The sequence below is a fragment of the Oncorhynchus masou genome, unplaced genomic scaffold (genome assembly GCF_036934945.1).
Source record: "Oncorhynchus masou masou isolate Uvic2021 unplaced genomic scaffold, UVic_Omas_1.1 unplaced_scaffold_908, whole genome shotgun sequence".
Lineage (NCBI taxonomy): Eukaryota > Metazoa > Chordata > Actinopteri > Salmoniformes > Salmonidae > Oncorhynchus > Oncorhynchus masou.
The window spans coordinates 120,482-140,144 of NW_027015556.1; the positions used below are offsets into that span (position 1 = coordinate 120,482).

Sequence of the window (19,663 nt, forward strand, 5' to 3'; positions counted from 1 at the left end):
AAGTAGCAAACCAACACGAGCTAATGGGGAAGCCACGCCCACCTACTTTTATCAAGTAGCAAACCAACACGAGCTACTGGGGAAGCCACGCCCACCTAGTTTTATCAAGTAGCAAACCAACACGAGCTCCTGGGGAAGCCACGCCCACCTACTTTTTTCTTCCACCCCATTAGCCGGACGCCTCTTTGTTCAGGTGGAAGTTTTCTCCGCCGCTTCGGCTCTCCACAGCCGACAGGCCGGTGCTCCGCAGGGTTCCTTCTCTGAAGGGTCTCCCCCTTCCCTGGAGAACGGAGTTGTTCTCGACCCAACCAACCAGCCACGGAGGTACGTCACTCGTCGTGTAAGTCGAAGGAGGCGTCCTCTGGCAACGGGGGTCTCCATGGAGATGTTGAGCCCAGAACTGACACAGACCAGGAACAGCTTTGCCGCACTGGATCCAGAGGTTCCGGCGCCTTCTTCCTTGGGGGCTTCCCATTCGAGATCGGATCCGGAGGTACCTGCGTCTTCGTCCTCGGTCCCGCCTACCTCACCGGTGGCTCCTATCTCAGGTTCAGATCCTCGGAGCTCCCACCCTCAACAGACCGTGAGGCTGCCTGAGAAACCGGTCCATTCAACATCACCAGCTGTCATCATAGGCAGCGCTATGGTGAGAAACATCTCAGTCCCCAAGGCAAAAACCCTGTGTTACCCAGGAGCACGAGTACAGGACATAACAGGGCTGCTTCAGACTGTTCTACCACAGGACATAACAGGGCTGCTTCAGACTGTTCTACCACAGGACATAACAAGGCTGCTTCAGACTGTTCTACCACAGGACATAACAAGGCTGCTTCAGACTGTTCTACCACAGGACATAACAAGGCTGCTTCAGACTGTTCTACCACAGGACATAACAAGGCTGCTTCAGACTGTTCTACCACAGGACATAACAGGGCTGCTTCAGACTGTTCTACCACAGATGCCGGGAGGACATAACAAGGCTGCTTCAGACTGTTCTACCACAGGACATAACAGGGCTGCTTCAGACATGTTTACTACCACAGGACATCCAAATCCAGGGATGTAGTGATCACAATGTAACTGCCATGTCTAAAACCACAGGTCATAACAGGGTCCTGATACAGCCTGTTCATACAACAGGACAGTGATTCCTATGTTGGTGATGTAAATAATATTTGCTGGTCTGGTGTGTAATGAGGACATAACAGATGCTGCTGGTCTGACTGTTCTAATGAGGAGCAACCAGATGCAGCTGGTCTGGTGTGTAATGAGGAGCAACCAGATGCTGCTGGTCTGGTGTGTAATGAGGAGCAACCAGATGCTGCTGGTCTGGTGTGTAATGAGGAGCAACCAGATGCTGCTGGTCTGGTGTGTAATGAGGAGCAAACAGATGCATGGTCTGGTGTGTAATGGGCTAACCAGGCTGCTGGTCTTTACTAAGCAACCAGATGCTGCTGGTCTTGTGTGGTATCCAATCCATGGGATGTAGTGAGCAACCAGATGCTGCTGGTCCATGTCTGAGGAAAACCAGATGGTCTAAAGGCTGGTCCTGGTACAGGTGTGTAATGAGGAGCATACAGATGCTGCTGGTCTTGTAGTGATGAGGAGCAACCAGATGCTGCTGGTCTGGTGTGTAATGAGGAGCAACCAGATGCTGCTGGTCTGGTGTGTAATGAGGAGCAACCAGATGCTGCTGGTCTGGTGTGTAATGAGGAGCAACCAGATGCTGCTGGTCTGGTGTGTAATGAGGAGCAACCCGATGCTGCTGGTCTGGTGTGTAATGAGGAGCAACCAGATGCTGCTGGTCTGGTGTGTAATGAGGAGCAACCAGATGCTGCTGGTCTAGTGTGTAATGAGGAGCAAACAGACGCTGCTGGTCTGGTGTGTAATGAGGAGCAACCAGATGCTGCACTTCACACATTTCTGAAACTACTTATTCCAGTTACTAGTAAGCAACGCGCCCATTAAGAAATGACTGTAAAAACTGTTAAATCTCCTTGGATTGATGAGGAATTGAACAATTGTATTGTTGAGAGGGATGAGGAGAAAGGAATGGCGAATAAATCTGTCAGCCCAACTGACAGGAAAACGTACTGCAAGTTAAGCAATCATGTGACTAAACTAAATTAAAAGAAACTACACTATGAAACAAAGATGAATGATCGTAAAAAGTTTTGGGGCACATTAAATTACAATTTGGGGGGAAAAGCCAACTCGGCTCCATCATTCATTGAACCAGATGGCTCACTCATCACAAAGCCCACTGATATTGCAAACTACTTTAAGGATGTTTTTATTGACAAGATAAGCAACATTAGGGATGACATGCCAGCAACACTGGCTGACACCACATCTTAGTATATGTGACCAAATGATGAAAGACAAGAAATGTACTTTTGAATTCCGTAAAGTCGGTGTGGAGGAGGTGAAAATTATTGTGGGGTCTGACAATCTGGTTGGAAAATTACTGAGGTTAATTGCAGACGATTTTGCCTCTCTTATTTGTCACATCTCCAATTTAAGCCTACTAGAAAGTGTGTGCCCTCAGGCCTGGAGGGAAGCTAAAGTCATTCCGCTACCCAAGAATAGTAAAAGCCCCCTTTACAGGCTCAAAAAGCTGAACAATCAGTCTGTTACCAACCTTTAGTAAACTTCTGGGGAAAATTGTTTGACCAGATATAATTATATTTCACGGTAAACAAATAGACAACAGACTTTCAGCACGCTTATAGGGAAGGACACTAAACAAGCACAGCACTTATACAACTGACTGAGATAAATTTGTGATAAAATGATTGTGGGGCTTGTTTGACTTCACTGCAGCTTTTGACATTATGGATCATAGTCTGCTGCTGATAAAACATATGTGTTAGGGCTTTACACCCCCTGCTATATTGTGGATAAAGAGTTACCTGTCTAACAGAACAGAGAGCGTGTTCTTTAATGGAAGCCTCTCAAACATAATCCAAATGGAATCAGGAATTCCCCAGGGAAGCTGTTTAGGCAGCTTGCTTTTCAATTTTTTTTCTAACGACATGCCACTTATTTTGAGTAAAGCCAGAGTTTCTATATATGTGGATGACTCGACACTATACACGTCAGCTACTACAGCGACTGAAATGACTGCAACACTTAGCAAAGAGCTGCAGTTAGTTTCAGAGTGGGTGTTCCTTGGCCGAGATGGGAGAAACTGCCAGAAGGACAATCGTCTTTCCAGAACTTCACCGATCTGGGCTTTATGGGAGAGTGGTCAGACCGAAGCCACTTTTGAGAAAAAGGCTCTTGACAGCACGCCTGGAGTTTGCATAAAGGCCTGTGAAAGACAGAGCACGGGGCAAAAGGATCGGTGGTCTGATCAGGCTAAAATGTAACTCTTTGGTCTGAATGCAATGCGCTATGTCTGGAGAGAACCAGGCACAGCTCATCACCCATCTAACTTCATCCCTACGGTGAAGCATGGTGGTGGCAGCATCATACTATGGGGATGCTTTTCAGCTGCAGGGACTGGGAGATTGGTAAGGATAGAGAAAACAATGAATGGAGCCAAATACAGGAAAATCCTTGATGAGAATCTGCTTCAGAGTGCAAACAACCTTAGACTGGGGTGAAGATTTATGTTCCAACAGGACAATGACCCCAAGCATACAGCCAAAGCAACGCTGGAATGGCTTCAGAACTAGAATATGAAAGTCCTTGAGTGGCCCAGCAGGAGCCCAGACTTGAATCCCATTGAAAATCTGTGGAAAGACTTGAAGATTGCTGTTCCCCGGCACTCCCCATTTAACTTAACAAAGCTTGAGAAAATCTGCAAGGAAGAAGCTGATCCAAATCTGCAAGGCAAAGCTGATCCAGACATCCCCAAGACGACTCAAAGCTGATCCAGACATCCCCAAGACGACTTAAAGCTGTAATCCCAACCAAAGGTGCTTCTACAAAGTATTGACTCAGCTGTGAATACTTAGTGCCTTCGGAAATTATTCACACCCCTTGACTTTTTCCATGTTTTGTTGTTCCAGCCTGAATTTAAAATGGATTTTTACATTGAAAGTGTGTCACTGGCCTTCACACAATTCCCCATAATGTCAAAGTAGGTTATTCATTTCATTCATTAAAGATTACTTATTGAGTCAAGATGTAATCTTAATCTACCCCTGTGTTATGGCAAGCCTAAATAAGTACTGGAGTAAAAATGTGCTTAACAAGTCACATAAATTGCTTGGACTCTGTGTTCAGTAATAGTGTGTACCTCATCTCTGTATCCAACTCATACAATTATCTGTAAGGTCCCTTCAGTCGAGAAAAACATTTCAAACACAGATTCAACCACAAAGACCAGGGAGGTTTTCCAATGCCTCACAAAGAAGGGCACCTATTGGTAGATGGGTAAAAAAAAATACAATTAGACATTACATATTCCTTTGAGCATGGTGAAGTTGTTAGTTACACCTTAGATGGTGTCCCTTCAAAGATACAGACATCCTTCCTAACTCAGTTGCTGGAGAGGAAGGAAACTGCTCAGGGATTTCACCATGAGGCCAATGGTTACTTTAAAAACAGAGTTTAATGTTTGTGATAGGAGAACTGAGGATAGATCAACATTGTATACTCTACATTATTAACCTAAATGACAGAGTGAGAAGAGAACCTGTACAAAATACATATTCTGAAACCTGTATCCTGTTTGCACTAAAGTAAAACGGCAAAACATGAATACAAAGTGTGATGTTTGGGACAAATCCAATACATTACTGAGTGCCTCTCTTCATATTTTCAAGCATGGTGGTGGTTGCATCATTAATGGGTAAGCTTGTCATCGGCAAGGACTATAGAGTTTTTTTTTGGGGGGGGGGGGTAAAAATAAACAGCATACAGCTAAGCACAGTCACAGTACTAGAGGAAAACCTGGTTCAGTCTGCTTTCCAACAGACACTGGGAGACAAATTCACCTTTCAGCAGGACAATAACCCAAAACACAAGGCCAAATCTACACTGGAGTTGCATACCAAGACGTCATCGAATGTTCCTGACTCACACCCCTTCAGTCAGCTTGAAAATCTATGGCTAGACTTGAAAATGGCTGCCTAGCAATGATCAACAACCAACTTGGCAGAGCTTGAAGAATTTAGAGCTCGTATAGACTTACCCAGAAAGACTCACCGCTGTAATCACTGCCAAAGGTGCTTCTACAAAGTATTGACTCAGGGGTGTGAGTCAATACTTGTGGTTTTTTTGTATTTCAATAAATTAGCAAAACATATGAAAAACATGTTTTCACTTTGTCATAACAGGATAATGTGTGTAGATGTGTTAATTAATTTTGAATTCAGGCTGTAACACAACAAAATGCAGAGGGTTTTTGATTTGTTATTTGAAATACTTTCCTAATGATTGTGTCCCACTTGTTGTTGTTCTTCTGGAGCCAAAATACAGTTTTATATCTTTATGTTCAAACAAAAGTGATCTGGAGCCAAGATGGAGGACTTGTATATATTGTTCAAACAGTGATCTGGAGCCAAGATGGAGGAGTTGTATATATTGTTCAAACAGTGATCTCTACAACCAAGTCAAAGTCTAACAAGGAAGCCTACTGATGAAATGAGAACGAAGGTACCTTTTTTGTGTAAAACTTAAATAATTTCACTAAAGTAGGGGTTTTGTTCATCTGTTTTCTCTCTTCACCACTCTTCTCTTTGTCCCTCTCAGCTAAGCTTATTATTTACAAACAGCAGAATTATCTCTGGGCCGAATCCCCCTCTTCTCCTTCTCTGCCTTTGTCCTGTGTGTCATGCTATGGGAACCAGGGCCCATTCACTTTAATGGTGCTGAATTGGGAGTCATTGAGGGTGAATCTCCATACTAATAACAGGCCCTTAGGCGACGACCCAAATGGAACCCAATTCCCTATATAGTGCACTATGTTTGACCAGAGCCCAGTCAAAGGTGATGCACTTCATAGGGAATAGGTTTGCATTTGGGCTACAGCATTACTGCCCAGCTGGTAGGCCTGACGATGGGCCCTGAGGCTCTGCCACTGTGTGTGAGGCAGGAAGCAATATCCAACGGGCTCTATCCAACACAAAGACAACGGGAGAGAGAGAGAGAACAAGCTCCCCTCTTCCCGTCCCTCTTTCTCTCCCTGTTTATAAGCCTTAAGTACTGTCATGTTTCCAGGGCTCGTGGGTAATGGAGGAGGGGTAGATGTGACATCAGGAGACGAGGCCTCAACTATTCCAGCCTGAAGGGGTTTGTGTTGAGTTCCCAAGACGGCACTGTTTTGACTGACAAGAAATGTCTGTGATGGAGTCTCTTCCTGTATCTTTGACCGATTTCACATTTTACTTATTTTTGTCCTCGCCAGCTTTGACTTTGCTTATAGCTGCTTTATTGAAGAAAAATGTACTCGCTATGACTGAGAGATGTGGTTGTCCCACCTCGCTATGACTGAGATGTGGTTGTCCCACCTCGCTATGACTGAGATGTGGTTGTCCCACCTCGCTATGACTGAGATGTGGTTGTCCCACCTCGCTATGACTGAGATGTGGTTGTCCCACCTCGCTATGACTGAGATGTGGTTGTCCCACCTCGCTATGACTGAGATGTGGTTGTCCCACCTCGCTATGACTGAGATGTGGTTGTCCCACCTCGCTATGACTGAGATGTGGTTGTCCCACCTCGCTATGACTGATGACTGACTGAGATGTGGTTGTCCCACCTCGCTATGACTGAGATGTGGTTGTCCCACCTCGCTATGACTGAGATGATGTGGTTGTCCCACCTCGCTATGACTGAGATGTGGTTGTCCCACCTCACTATGACTGAGATGTGGTTGTCCCACCTCGCTATGACTGAGATGTGGTTGTCCCACCTCGCTATGACTGAGATGTGGTTGTCCCACCTCGCTATGACTGAGATGTGGTTGTCCCACCTCGCTATGACTGAGATGTGGTTGTCCCACCTCGCTATGACTGAGATGTGGTTGTCCCACCTCGCTATGACTCTGAGATGAGATGTGGTTGTCCCACCTCGCTATGACTGAGATGATGTGGTTGTCCCACCTCGCTATGACTGAGATGTGGTTGTCTCACCTCGCTATGACCTGAGATGATGTGGTTGTCCCACCTCGCTATGACCTGAGAGATGTGGTTGTCCCACCTCGCTATGACTGAGATGTGGTTGTCCCACCTCGCTATGACTGAGATGTGGTTGTCCCACCTCGCTATGACTGAGATGTGGTTGTCTCACCTCGCTATGACTGAGATGTGGTTGTCCCACCTCGCTATGTTAAGGGGAGATAAACTGTAAGTCACTCTTATTCAGAGCGACTTACAGTTTATCTGCTAAATGACTCAAATGTAAATGTACATTTGTGATAAAAACTGAAATTGGTGAAAAATGTCGAACACATTTAAATTCATGAGCTATGCCTGGTACAATGGAACCAATTCAACCACTATAATCATGTAGGTTGGTATAGGTAGCAGATCTATTCTTACCCAGGTCTGGTCATTATGTAGGTTGGTATAGGTAGCAGCTCTATACTGACCCAGGTCTAGTCATTATGTAGGTTGGTATAGGTAGCAGCTCTATACTGACCCAGGTCTATTCATTATGTAGGTTGGTATAGGTAGCAGCTCTATACTGACCCATGTCTAGTCATTATGTAGGTTGGTATAGGTAGCAGCTCTATACTGACCCAGGTCTAGTCATTATGTAGGTTGGTATAGGTAGCAGCTCTATACTGACCCAGGTCTATTCAGGTTACAGCTCTATACTGTGGACTGACCAGGTCTATTCATTATGTAGGTTGCTATAGGTAGCAGCTCTATACTGACCCAGGTCTATTCATTATGTAGGTTGGTATAGGTAGCAGCTCTATACTGACCCAGGTCTAGTCATTATGTAGGTTGGTATAGGTAGCAGCTCTATACTGACCCAGGTCTAGTCATTATGTAGGTTGGTATAGGTAGCAGCTCTATACTGACCCAGGTCTAGTCATTATGTAGGTTGGTATAGGTAGTCCCACCTCGCTATGACTGAGATGTGGTTGTCCCACCTCGCTATGACTGAGAGATGTGGTTGTCAGCTCTATACTGACCCAGGTCTAGTCATTATGTAGGTTGGTATAGGTAGCAGCTCTATACTGACCCAGGTCTATTCATTATGTAGGTTGGTATAGGTAGCAGCTCTATACTGACCCAGGTCTAGTCATTATGTAGGTTGGTATAGGTAGCAGCTCTATACTGACCCAGGTCTAGTCATTATGTAGGTTGGTATAGGTAGCAGCTCTATACTGACCCAGGTCTAGTCATTATGTAGGTTGGTATAGGTTGCAGATCTATACTGACCCAGCTCTGTTCAGGTTACAGCTCTATACTGACCCAGGTCTATTCATTATGTAGGTTGGTATAGGTAGCAGCTCTATACTGACCCAGGTCTATTCATTATGTAGGTTGGTATAGGTAGCAGCTCTATACTGACCCAGGTCTAGTCATTATGTAGGTTGGTATAGGTAGCAGATCTATACTGACCCAGGTCTAGTCATTTTGTAGGTTGGTATAGGTAGCAGCTCTATACTCACCCAGGTCTATTCATTATGTAGGTTGGTATAAGTAGCAGATCTGTACTGACCCAGGTCTAGTCATTTTGTAGGTTGGTATAGGTAGCAGCTCTATACTGACCCAGGTCTATTCATTATGTAGGTTGGTATAGGTAGCAGCTCTATACTGACCCAGGTCTATTCATTATGTAGGTTGGTATAGGTAGCAGCTCTATACTGACCCAGGTCTATTCATTATGTAGGTTGGTATAGGTAGCAGCTCTATACTGACCCAGGTCTATTCATTATGTAGGTTGGTATAGGTAGCAGCTCTATACTGACCCAGGTCTAGTCATTATGTAGGTTGGTATAGGTAGCTGCTCTATACTGACCCAGGTCTATTCATTTTGTAGGTTGGTATAGGTAGCAGCTCTATACTGACCCAGGTCTATTCATTATGTAGGTTGGTATAGGTAGCAGCTCTATACTGACCCAGGTCTATTCATTATGTAGGTTGGTATAGGTAGCAGCTCTATACTGACCCAGGTCTAGTCATTATGTAGGTTGGTATAGGTAGCAGCTCTATACTGACCCAGGTCTAGTCATTATGTAGGTTGGTATAGGTAGCTGCTCTATACTGACCCAGGTCTAGTCATTATGTAGGTTGGTATAGGTAGCAGCTCTATACTGACCCAGGTCTATTCATTATGTAGGTTGGTATAGGTAGCGGCTCTATACTGACCCAGGTCTAGTCATTATGTAGGTTGGTATAGGTAGCGGCTCTATACTGACCCAGGTCTATTCATTATGTAGGTTGGTATAGGTAGCAGCTCTATACTGACCCAGGTGTGTTCATTATGTAGGTTGGTATAGGTAGCAGCTCTATACTGACCCAGGTCTATTCATTATGTAGGTTGGTATAGGTAGCAGATCTGTACTGACCCAGGTCTAGTCATTATGTAGGTTGGTATAGGTAGCAGCTCTATACTGACCCAGGTCTATTCATTATGTAGGTTGGTATAGGTAGCAGCTCTATACTGACCCAGGTCTATTCATTATGTAGGTTGGTATAGGTAGCAGCTCTATACTGACCCAGGTCTAGTCATTATGTAGGTTGGTATAGGTAGCAGATCTGTACTGACCCAGCTCTATTCATTATGTAGGTTGGTATAGGTAGCAGCTCTATACTGACCCAGGTCTATTCATTATGTAGGTTGGTATAGGTAGCAGCTCTATACTCACCCAGGTCTAGTCATTATGTAGGTTGGTATAGGTATCATCTCTACTGTCCCAGGTGTGATTGTCTGTCTCAGTGGTTCTAGTGTATGGTTGTTCTCTGATGTGGTGATGTTGTTGTTGGTCTCCTGCAGGCTGCCGAAGACGTGGTGTTCATAGGACCGGACACCCACGCCATCCATGCCATGGGCGACAAGATCGAGAGCAAGCTCCTTGCCAAGGCAGCCAATGTCAACGTCATCCCTGGGTTCGACGGGGTCTAGTCGAGGTGAGCTATACTGTCAACATGATCGTCCTGGCAACAAATCTACATTTAATAGTACCGCTCAGATCTGGTCTTCATTATCCCTCATTCTACACACAGGCATTTGTTTCCCTCCATCTCTATTCTCCTCATCTCTCTTTCCTCAGCCATTTGCCTTTCTCTGTCTCTCTCTCTCTCTCTCTCTCAATCTTCCCTTCTTTCTCTCCTTTCTCCCCCTGCTCTTCCATTCTCTCCCCCTCCTCTCGTCCTGCTCTTCCATTCTCCTCTCCCCCTCTCTCCTCTCCTCCTGCTCTGCCATTCTCCTCTCCCACCTCTCTCTCAATCTTCCCTTCTTTCTCCCCCTCCCTCTCCTGCGCTTCCCCTCTCCTCTCCTGCGCTTCCCCTCTCCTCTCCTGCGCTTCCCCTCTCCTCTCCTGCGCTTCCCTCTCTCCTCTCCTGCTCTTCCCCTCTCCTCTCCTGCTCTTCCCCTCTCCTCTCCTGCGCTTCCCCTCTCCTCTCCTGCTCTTCCCCTCTCCTCCCTGCGCTTCCCCTCTCCTCTCCTGCGCTTCCCTCTCCTCTCCTGCGCTTCCCCTCTCTCTCTCCTGCGCTTCTCCTCTCCTGCTCTTCCCTCTCCTCTCCTGCGCTTCCCCTCTCCTCTCCTGCGCTTCCCCTCTCCTCTCCTGCTCTTCCCCTCCCTCTCCTGCGCTTCCCCCTAGTCTCTCCTCTCCTGCGCTTCCCCTCTCCTCTCCTGCGCTTCCCCTCTCCTCTCCTGCGCTTCCCCTCTCCTCTCCTGCGCTCCCCTCTCCTCTCCTGCTCTTCCCCTCTCTCTCCTGCGCTTCCCCTCTCCTCTCCTGCTCTTCCCCTCTCCTCTCCTGCGCTTCCCCTCCTCTCCTGCTCTTCCCCTCTCCTCTCCTGCGCTTCCCTCTCCTCTCCTGCGCTTCCCCTCTCCTCTCCTGCGCTTCCCCTCTCCTCTCCTGCTCTTCCCCTCTCCTCTCCTGCTCTTCCCCTCTCCTCTCCTGCGCTTCCCCTCTCCTCTCCTGCGCTGTCCCCTCTCCTCTCCTGCGCTTCCCCTCCTGCGCTTCCCCTCTCCTCTCCTGCTCTTCCCCTCTCCTCTCCTGCTCTTCCCCTCTCCTCTCCTGCCCCTCTTCCCCTCTTCCCCCTCTCCTGCGCTTCCCCTCTCCTCTCCTGCTCTTCCCTCTCCTCTCCTGCGCTTCCACTCTCCTCTCCTGCTCTTCCCCTCCTCTCCTGGTTGCTTCCCTCTCCTCTCCTGCGCTTCCCCTCTCCTCTCCTGTAGCTTCCCTCTCAGCTCTCCTGGTCTTCCCCTCTCCTCTCCTGCTCTTCCCCTCTCCTCTCCTGCGCTTCCCCTCTCCTCTCATGAGCTTCCCTCTCCTCTCCTGCTCTTCCCCTCTCCTCTCCTGCAGGTCTTCCATCTCCTCTCCTGCGCTTCCCCTCTCCTCTCCTTCATTATGTAGGTTGGTATCTCCTGCTCCTCCCCCTGCCTCCCCCCTCTCCTCTCCTGCCCTTCCCCCCTCCTCTGTATACAGTGATGGTCCTAATAGAGCTGTGTGGGCCATGTTTAACACTTGGCCTGCTGATGGCTAGTAGATAAATAGATAAAGATGGTTGTTGTCACGTAGCTGTCACAGGCCAGGGGGGCAACAACAGCTCTGATGGGGTGATCTCTTCTACCTATGCTGCCCCCAGTGCATGATTGATGGGGTAGACAGACAGTCCGGCAGGGAGACAGACAGACAGGGAGACAGACAGACAGGGAGACAGACAGACAGGGAGACAGACAGACAGGGAGACAGACAGACAGGGAGACAGACAGAGGGGACAGACAGGGACAGACAGAGACAGACAGGTAGCAGGACAGACAGACAGATGTAGGGAGACAGACAGACAGGAGGACAGACGGGGGGAGACAGACAGACAGACAGGCAGGCAGGCGGGGAGACAGACAGGGACAGGCAGGCAGGCAGGCGGGGAGACAGACAGGCACGCAGGCAGGCAGGCGGGGAGACACAAGCAGGCAGGCAGACACAGACAGGCAGGCAGGTAGGCAGTGAGACACGCAGGCAGGCAGGCGGGGAGACGCAGGCAGAGAGACGCAGGCAGACGGGGAGACGCAGGCAGACGGGGAGAGGCAGGCAGGCAGGCAGGCAGACAGGGAGACGCAGGCAGGCTGGCAGGGAGACGCAGGCAGGCAGGCTGGGAGACGCAGGCAGGCAGGCAGGGAGACGCAGGCAGGCAGGCAGGGAGACACAGGCAGACGCAGGCAGGCAGGGAGACACAGGCAGGCACGCAGGGAGACGCAGGCAGGGAGACGCAGGCAGGCAGGCAGGGAGACGCAGGCAGGCAGGGAGACGCAGGCAGGCAGGGAGACGCCCAGGCAGGCAGGGAGACGCAGGCAGGCAGGGAGACGCAGGCAGGCAGGGAGACGCAGGCAGGCAGGGAGACGCAGGCAGGCAGGGAGACACAGGCAGACGCAGGCAGGCAGGGAGACGCAGGCAGGCAGGCAGGGAGACGCAGGCAGGCAGGGAGACACAGGCAGACGCAGGCAGGCAGGGAGACGCAGGCAGGCAGGCAGGGAGACGCAGGCAGACGCAGGCAGGCAGGGAGACGCAGGCAGGGAGACGCAGAGGAACAAAGGGATGGTTGAGGAGATGAGGGTGAGCCCTCTGCTGGTGGTTGGTGGAACTTACAACTCTGTCTCCTGTCTCAGAACGTGGAGGACGCTGTGAAGATTGCAGGAGAGATTGGTAAGTGAATCAAAATTCAATTCATTCATAAATTATTTTTTTGCCTGGCCTCCATGCAGAATTTTCATATTGTGTTGTTGATCAGGCTACCCGGGTCATATTGTGTTGTTGATCAGGCTACCCGGGTCATATTGTGTTGTTGATCAGGCTACCCGGGTCATATTGTGGTGTTGATCAGGCTACCCGGGTCATATTGTGTTGTTGATCAGGCTACCCGCGTCATATTGTGGTGTTGATCAGGCTACCCAGGTCATATTGGGTTGTTGATCAGGCTACCCGCGTCATATTGTGTTGTTGATCAGGCTACCCGGGTCATATTGTGGTGTTGATCAGGCTACCCGGGTCATATTGTGGTGTTGATCAGGCTACCCGGGTCATATTGTGGTGTTGATCAGGCTACCCGGGTCATATTGTGTTGTTGATCAGGCTACCCGGGTCATATTGTGTTGTTGATCAGGCTACCCGGGTCATATTGTGTTGTTGATCAAGCTACCCGGGTCATATTGTGTTGTTGATCAGGCTACCTGGGTCATATTGTGGTGTTGATCAGGCTACCCGGGTCATATTGTGGTGTTGATCAGGCTACCCGGTCATATTGTGGTGTTGATCAGGCTACCCGGGTCATATTGTGGTGTTGATCAGGCTACCCGGGTCATATTGTGGTGTTGATCAGGCTATCCGGGTCATATTGTGTTGTTGATCAGGCTACCCGGGTCATATTGTGGTGTTGATCAGGCTACCCGGGTCATATTGTGTTGTTGATCAGGCTACCCGGTGATGATCAAGGCCTCAGCAGGAGGAGGGGGGAAAGGCATGAGGATCGCCTGGAACGATGATGAGACCAGGTGAGATTCGTTATTACTGTAATAAATGCAATTAAAATATAATAAAAGCATTTAAATCATACAATCATTTATACGTCTCCACACGGTGTAGTAAATGGCAATAAGATATTTCTAGACTTTATTAAGACATTTAGTGAGACTTGAATAAACCGTTTCCATTCTGTCTTTCCCAGGGAAGGTTTTCGTTTGTCCTCACAGGAGGCCGCATCTAGTTTCGGAGACGACCGTCTGCTGATAGAGAAGTTTGTCGACAACCCCAGACACATTGAGATCCAGGTCCTGGCTGATAAGCATGGTAATGCTCTGTGGCTGAACGAGAGGGAGTGTTCTATCCAGAGGAGGAACCAGAAGGTGGTGGAGGAGGCTCCAAGGTCAGGGGTCAATGTTTTCACCTTTAACTTATTCATTGGTGTATGTCCCAGTGGGGCTCCCGAGTGGCGCAGCGGCACTGCATCTCAGTGCATGAAGTGTCACTGCAGTCCCTGGTTCGAATCCAGGTTGCATCACATCCGGTCGTGATTGGGAGTCCCATAAGGTGGCGCACAATTGGCCCAGCGTCGTCTGGCTTTGGCCGGTATAGGTGGTCATTGTAAATAAGAATTTGTTCTCAACTGACATGCCTAGTTAAATAAAGGTTACATTAAAGAAATGTCTTGGGTTACATTTACATTACATTTAAGTCATTTAGCAGACGCTCTTATCCAGAGCGACTTACAAATTGGTGAATTCACCTTCTGACATCAGTGGAACAGCCACTTTACAATAGTGCATCTAAATCATTTAGGGGGGGGGGGTGAGAAGGATTGCTTTATCCTATCCTAGGTATTCCTTGAAGAGGTGGGGTTTCAGGTGTCTCCGGAAGGTGGTGATTGACTTGTAAGTGATGTGATTTCTGTGCTCCTCTCTGTAGTACGTTCCTGGATCCAGAGACACGTCGTGCGATGGGGGAACAAGCGGTACAGCTGGCTAAAGCAGTCCAGTACTCCTCCGCCGGGACCGTAGAGTTCTTGGTGGACTCCAACAAGAACTTCTACTTCCTGGAGATGAACACTCGCCTTCAGGTGGGGCGATGGGAAGAAAGCCGTAGTTTAGTCTGTGTGTGTGTGTTTTTCTGTGACTTGACAAGTCAGACACTTGAGCCAAGTGACTTCCTGTAACCAACCCAGTCCTCATCCTCTGAGTGGTTGACCCGACCGCTGACCTTTGCCCCCTTCAGGTGGAGCACCCAATCACAGAGTGCATCACTGGTCTGGACCTGGTGCAGCAGATGATCCGTGTGGCCAAGGGTTTCCCTCTGCTACACAAACAGGAAGACATCCCTATCAACGGCTGGGCTATAGAGAGCAGAGTCTACGCTGAGGTGGGCTTCACTGAACACTTGTTCTGCTCTGTACCGCAGAGTGAAGGTCAACCCTTCTGCTGCCTTGTGAATGTGTCACTTCTCTCTACCAAGCGCTTTCTGGGTCCCCACTGTCTGCTGGACACTTCCCGTGTGTTATAGAGGTTATCGAGAGTTCTAATTAGGCAGTTATAACCCGTTATAAAGCATAGGTGATATTTCTCCTTCTCCAGGACCCCTACAAGTCCTTTGGTCTGCCCTCCATTGGACGCCTGTCACAGTACCAGGAGCCCATCAACCTCCCAAAGGTGAGTCACATGCATGTACACTTTTTGCTTGTGTGCATATGCTCTGAGTTGACCTCTCTGTTATTTCTGCTGAAGACGTGTGTTGACCTCTCTGTTATTTCTGCTGAAGACGTGATGTGTGTTGACCTCTCTGTTATTTCTGCTGATGACGTGATGTGTGTTGACCTCTCTGTTATTTCTGCTGAAGACGTGATGTGTGTTGACCTCTCTGTTATTTCTGCTGAAGACGTGATGTGTGTTGACCTCTCTGTTATTTCTGCTGAAGACGTGATGTGTGTTGACGTCTCTGTTATTTCTGCTGAAGACGTGTGTTGACCTCTCTGTTATTTCTGCTGAAAACGTGATGTGTGTTGACCTCTCTGTTATTTCTGCTGAAGATGTGATGTGTGTTGACCTCTCTGTTATTTCTGCTGAAGACGTGATGTGTGTTGACCTCTCTGTTATTTCTGCTGAAGACGTGATGTGTGTTGACCTCTCTGTTATTTCTGCTGAAGACGTGATGTGTGTTGACCTCTGTTATTTCTGCTGAAGACGTGATGTGTGTTGACGTCTCTGTTATTTCTGCTGAAGACGTGTGTTGACCTCTCTGTTATTTCTGCTGAAAACGTGATGTGTGTTGACCTCTGTTATTTCTGCTGAAGACGTGATGTGTGTTGACCTCTCTGAACCTGACAGGATATTTCCACGGAACACTGCTGCTTTCTCGTCAGGCCTCAGATGTACAGCATCACAATGCTTGTTGTTATGACTACTAATAAGTGTCATATTTGCATCTTCCTGTCCTCCCCAAATCTATTTGCTTTTGAAATGGTTTTAATTGTTATTGATAGGTTATTTTTTCATCATAAGTAAACAACATGGAAATACATACTACATGTCCTATTTCTATCTTCCTGGAAGACTTGAGTCATACTGACATGTAGTCTCATATTGACATGTAGTCATATACTGACATGTAGTCATACTGACATGTAGTCTTATATTGACATGTAGTCATATTGACATGTAGTCATACTGACATGTAGTCATATACTGACATGTAGTCATATTGACATGTAGTCATATTGACATGTAGTCATATTGACATGTAGTCATATTGACATGTAGTCATATTGACATGTAGTCAAATACTGACATGTAGTCATATACTGACATGTAGTCATTGACATGTAGTCATATTGACATGTAGTCATATACTGACATGTAGTCACACTGACATGTAGTCAAATACTGACATGTAGTCATATTGACATGTAGTCATATTGACATGTAGTCATATTGACATGTAGTCAAATACTGACATGTAGTCACACTGACATGTAGTCAAATACTGACATGTAGTCAAATACTGACATGTAGTCATACTGACATGTAGTCATATTGACATGTAGTCACACTGACATGTAGTCATATTGACATGTAGTCATATTGACATGTAGTCACACTGACATGTAGTCAAATACTGACATGTAGTCAAATACTGACATGTAGTCAAATACTGACATGTAGTCAAATACTGACATGTAGTCATATACTGACATGTAGTCATATTGACATGTAGTCACACTGACATGTAGTCACATTGACATGTAGTCACATTGACATGTAGTCATATTGACATGTAGTCATACTGACATGTAGTCATACTGACATGTAGTCAAATACTGACATGTAGTCATATTGACATGTAGTCACACTGACATGTAGTCAAATACTGACATGTAGTCAAATACTGACATGTAGTCAAATACTGACATGTAGTCAAATACTGACATGTAGTCATATACTGACATGTAGTCATATACTGACATGTAGTCATGTTGACATGTAGTCAAATACTGACATGTAGTCAAATACTGACATGTAGTCAAATACTGACATGTAGTCAAATACTGACATGTAGTCATATTGACATGTAGTCATATTGACATGTAGTCATATTGACATGTAGTCATATTGACATGTAGTCATATTGACATGTAGTCAAATCCTGACATGTAGTCAAATACTGACATGTAGTCAAATACTGACATGTAGTCAATACTGACATGTAGTCATATTGACATGTAGTCACACTGACATGTAGTCACACTGACATGTAGTCATATTGACATGTAGTCATATACTGACATGTAGTCACATTGACATGTAGTCACACTGACATGTAGTCATATATTGACATGTAGTCATATATTGACATGTAGTCATATATTGACATGTAGTCATATACTGACATGTAGTCAAATACTGACATGTAGTCAAATACTGACATGTAGTCATATACTGACATGTAGTCATATACTGACATGTAGTCATATACTGACATGTAGTCATATATTGACATGTAGTCATATACTGACATGTAGTCAAATACTGACATGTAGTCAAATACTGACATGTAGTCATATTGACATGTAGTCACACTGACATGTAGTCACATTGACATGTAGTCATATATTGACATGTAGTCATTGACATGTAGTCATATTGACATGTAGTCATATACTGACATGTAGTCACACTGACATGTAGTCAAATACTGACATGTAGTCATATTGACATGTAGTCATATTGACATGTAGTCATATTGACATGTAGTCAAATACTGACATGTAGTCACACTGACATGTAGTCAAATACTGACATGTAGTCAAATACTGACATGTAGTCATACTGACATGTAGTCATATTGACATGTAGTCACACTGACATGTAGTCATATTGACATGTAGTCATATTGACATGTAGTCACACTGACATGTAGTCAAATACTGACATGTAGTCAAATACTGACATGTAGTCAAATACTGACATGTAGTCAAATACTGACATGTAGTCATATACTGACATGTAGTCATATTGACATGTAGTCACACTGACATGTAGTCACATTGACATGTAGTCACATTGACATGTAGTCATATTGACATGTAGTCATACTGACATGTAGTCAAATACTGACATGTAGTCATATTGACATGTAGTCACACTGACATGTAGTCAAATACTGACATGTAGTCAAATACTGACATGTAGTCAAATACTGACATGTAGTCAAATACTGACATGTAGTCAAATACTGACATGTAGTCATATACTGACATGTAGTCATATACTGACATGTAGTCATGTTGACATGTAGTCAAATACTGACATGTAGTCAAATACTGACATGTAGTCAAATACTGACATGTAGTCAAATACTGACATGTAGTCAAATACTGACATGTAGTCAAATACTGACATGTAGTCATATTGACATGTAGTCATATTGACATGTAGTCATATTGACATGTAGTCAAATCCTGACATGTAGTCAAATACTGACATGTAGTCAAATACTGACATGTAGTCAAATACTGACATGTAGTCATACTGACATGTAGTCATATTGACATGTAGTCACACTGACATGTAGTCACACTGACATGTAGTCATATTGACATGTAGTCATATACTGACATGTAGTCACATTGACATGTAGTCACACTGACATGTAGTCATATATTGACATGTAGTCATATATTGACATGTAGTCATATTGACATGTAGTCATATACTGACATGTAGTCAAATACTGACATGTAGTCAAATACTGACATGTAGTCATATACTGACATGTAGTCATATACTGACATGTAGTCATATACTGACATGTAGTCATATATTGACATGTAGTCATATACTGACATGTAGTCAAATACTGACATGTAGTCAAATTCTGACATGTAGTCATATTGACATGTAGTCACACTGACATGTAGTCACATTGACATGTAGTCATATTGACATGTAGTCATATACTGACATGTAGTCACATTGACATGTAGTCACACTGACATGTAGTCATATTGACATGTAGTCATATATTGACATGTAGTCATATATTGACATGTAGTCATATACTGACATGTAGTCAAATACTGACATGTAGTCCTATACTGACATGTAGTCCTATACTGACATGTAGTCATATACTGACATGTAGTCATATACTGACATGTAGTCATATTGACATGTAGTCACACTGACATGTAGTCACATTGACATGTAGTCATATTGACATGTAGTCATATACTGACATGTAGTCACATTGACATGTAGTCACACTGACATGTAGTCACATTGACATGTAGTCATATATTGACATGTAGTCATATATTGACATGTAGTCATATACTGACATGTAGTCAAATACTGACATGTAGTCAAATACTGACATGTAGTCAAATACTGACATGTAGTCATATACTGACATGTAGTCATATACTGACATGTAGTCATATATTGACATGTAGTCATATACTGACATGTAGTCAAATACTGACATGTAGTCAAATACTGACATGTAGTCAAATACTGACATGTAGTCATATACTGACATGTAGTCAAA

General features: G+C 45.7%; 1 protein-coding gene across 1 annotated transcript in view; it reads left to right on the plus strand.

Annotated features, from left to right (window-relative positions):
* Positions 1-19,663, plus strand: part of pcca (propionyl-CoA carboxylase subunit alpha) — a 55,303-nt gene that overhangs the window by 13,714 nt on the left and 21,926 nt on the right. Inside the window, exons 7-14 of the mRNA XM_064964093.1 lie at positions 9,907-10,029; positions 11,636-11,644; positions 12,742-12,778; positions 13,545-13,623; positions 13,797-13,994; positions 14,534-14,684; positions 14,840-14,983; positions 15,196-15,270. Of these exons, the coding sequence (XP_064820165.1) occupies positions 9,907-10,029; positions 11,636-11,644; positions 12,742-12,778; positions 13,545-13,623; positions 13,797-13,994; positions 14,534-14,684; positions 14,840-14,983; positions 15,196-15,270 (816 nt within the window). The remainder of the gene's footprint in view (positions 1-9,906; positions 10,030-11,635; positions 11,645-12,741; positions 12,779-13,544; positions 13,624-13,796; positions 13,995-14,533; positions 14,685-14,839; positions 14,984-15,195; positions 15,271-19,663) is intronic.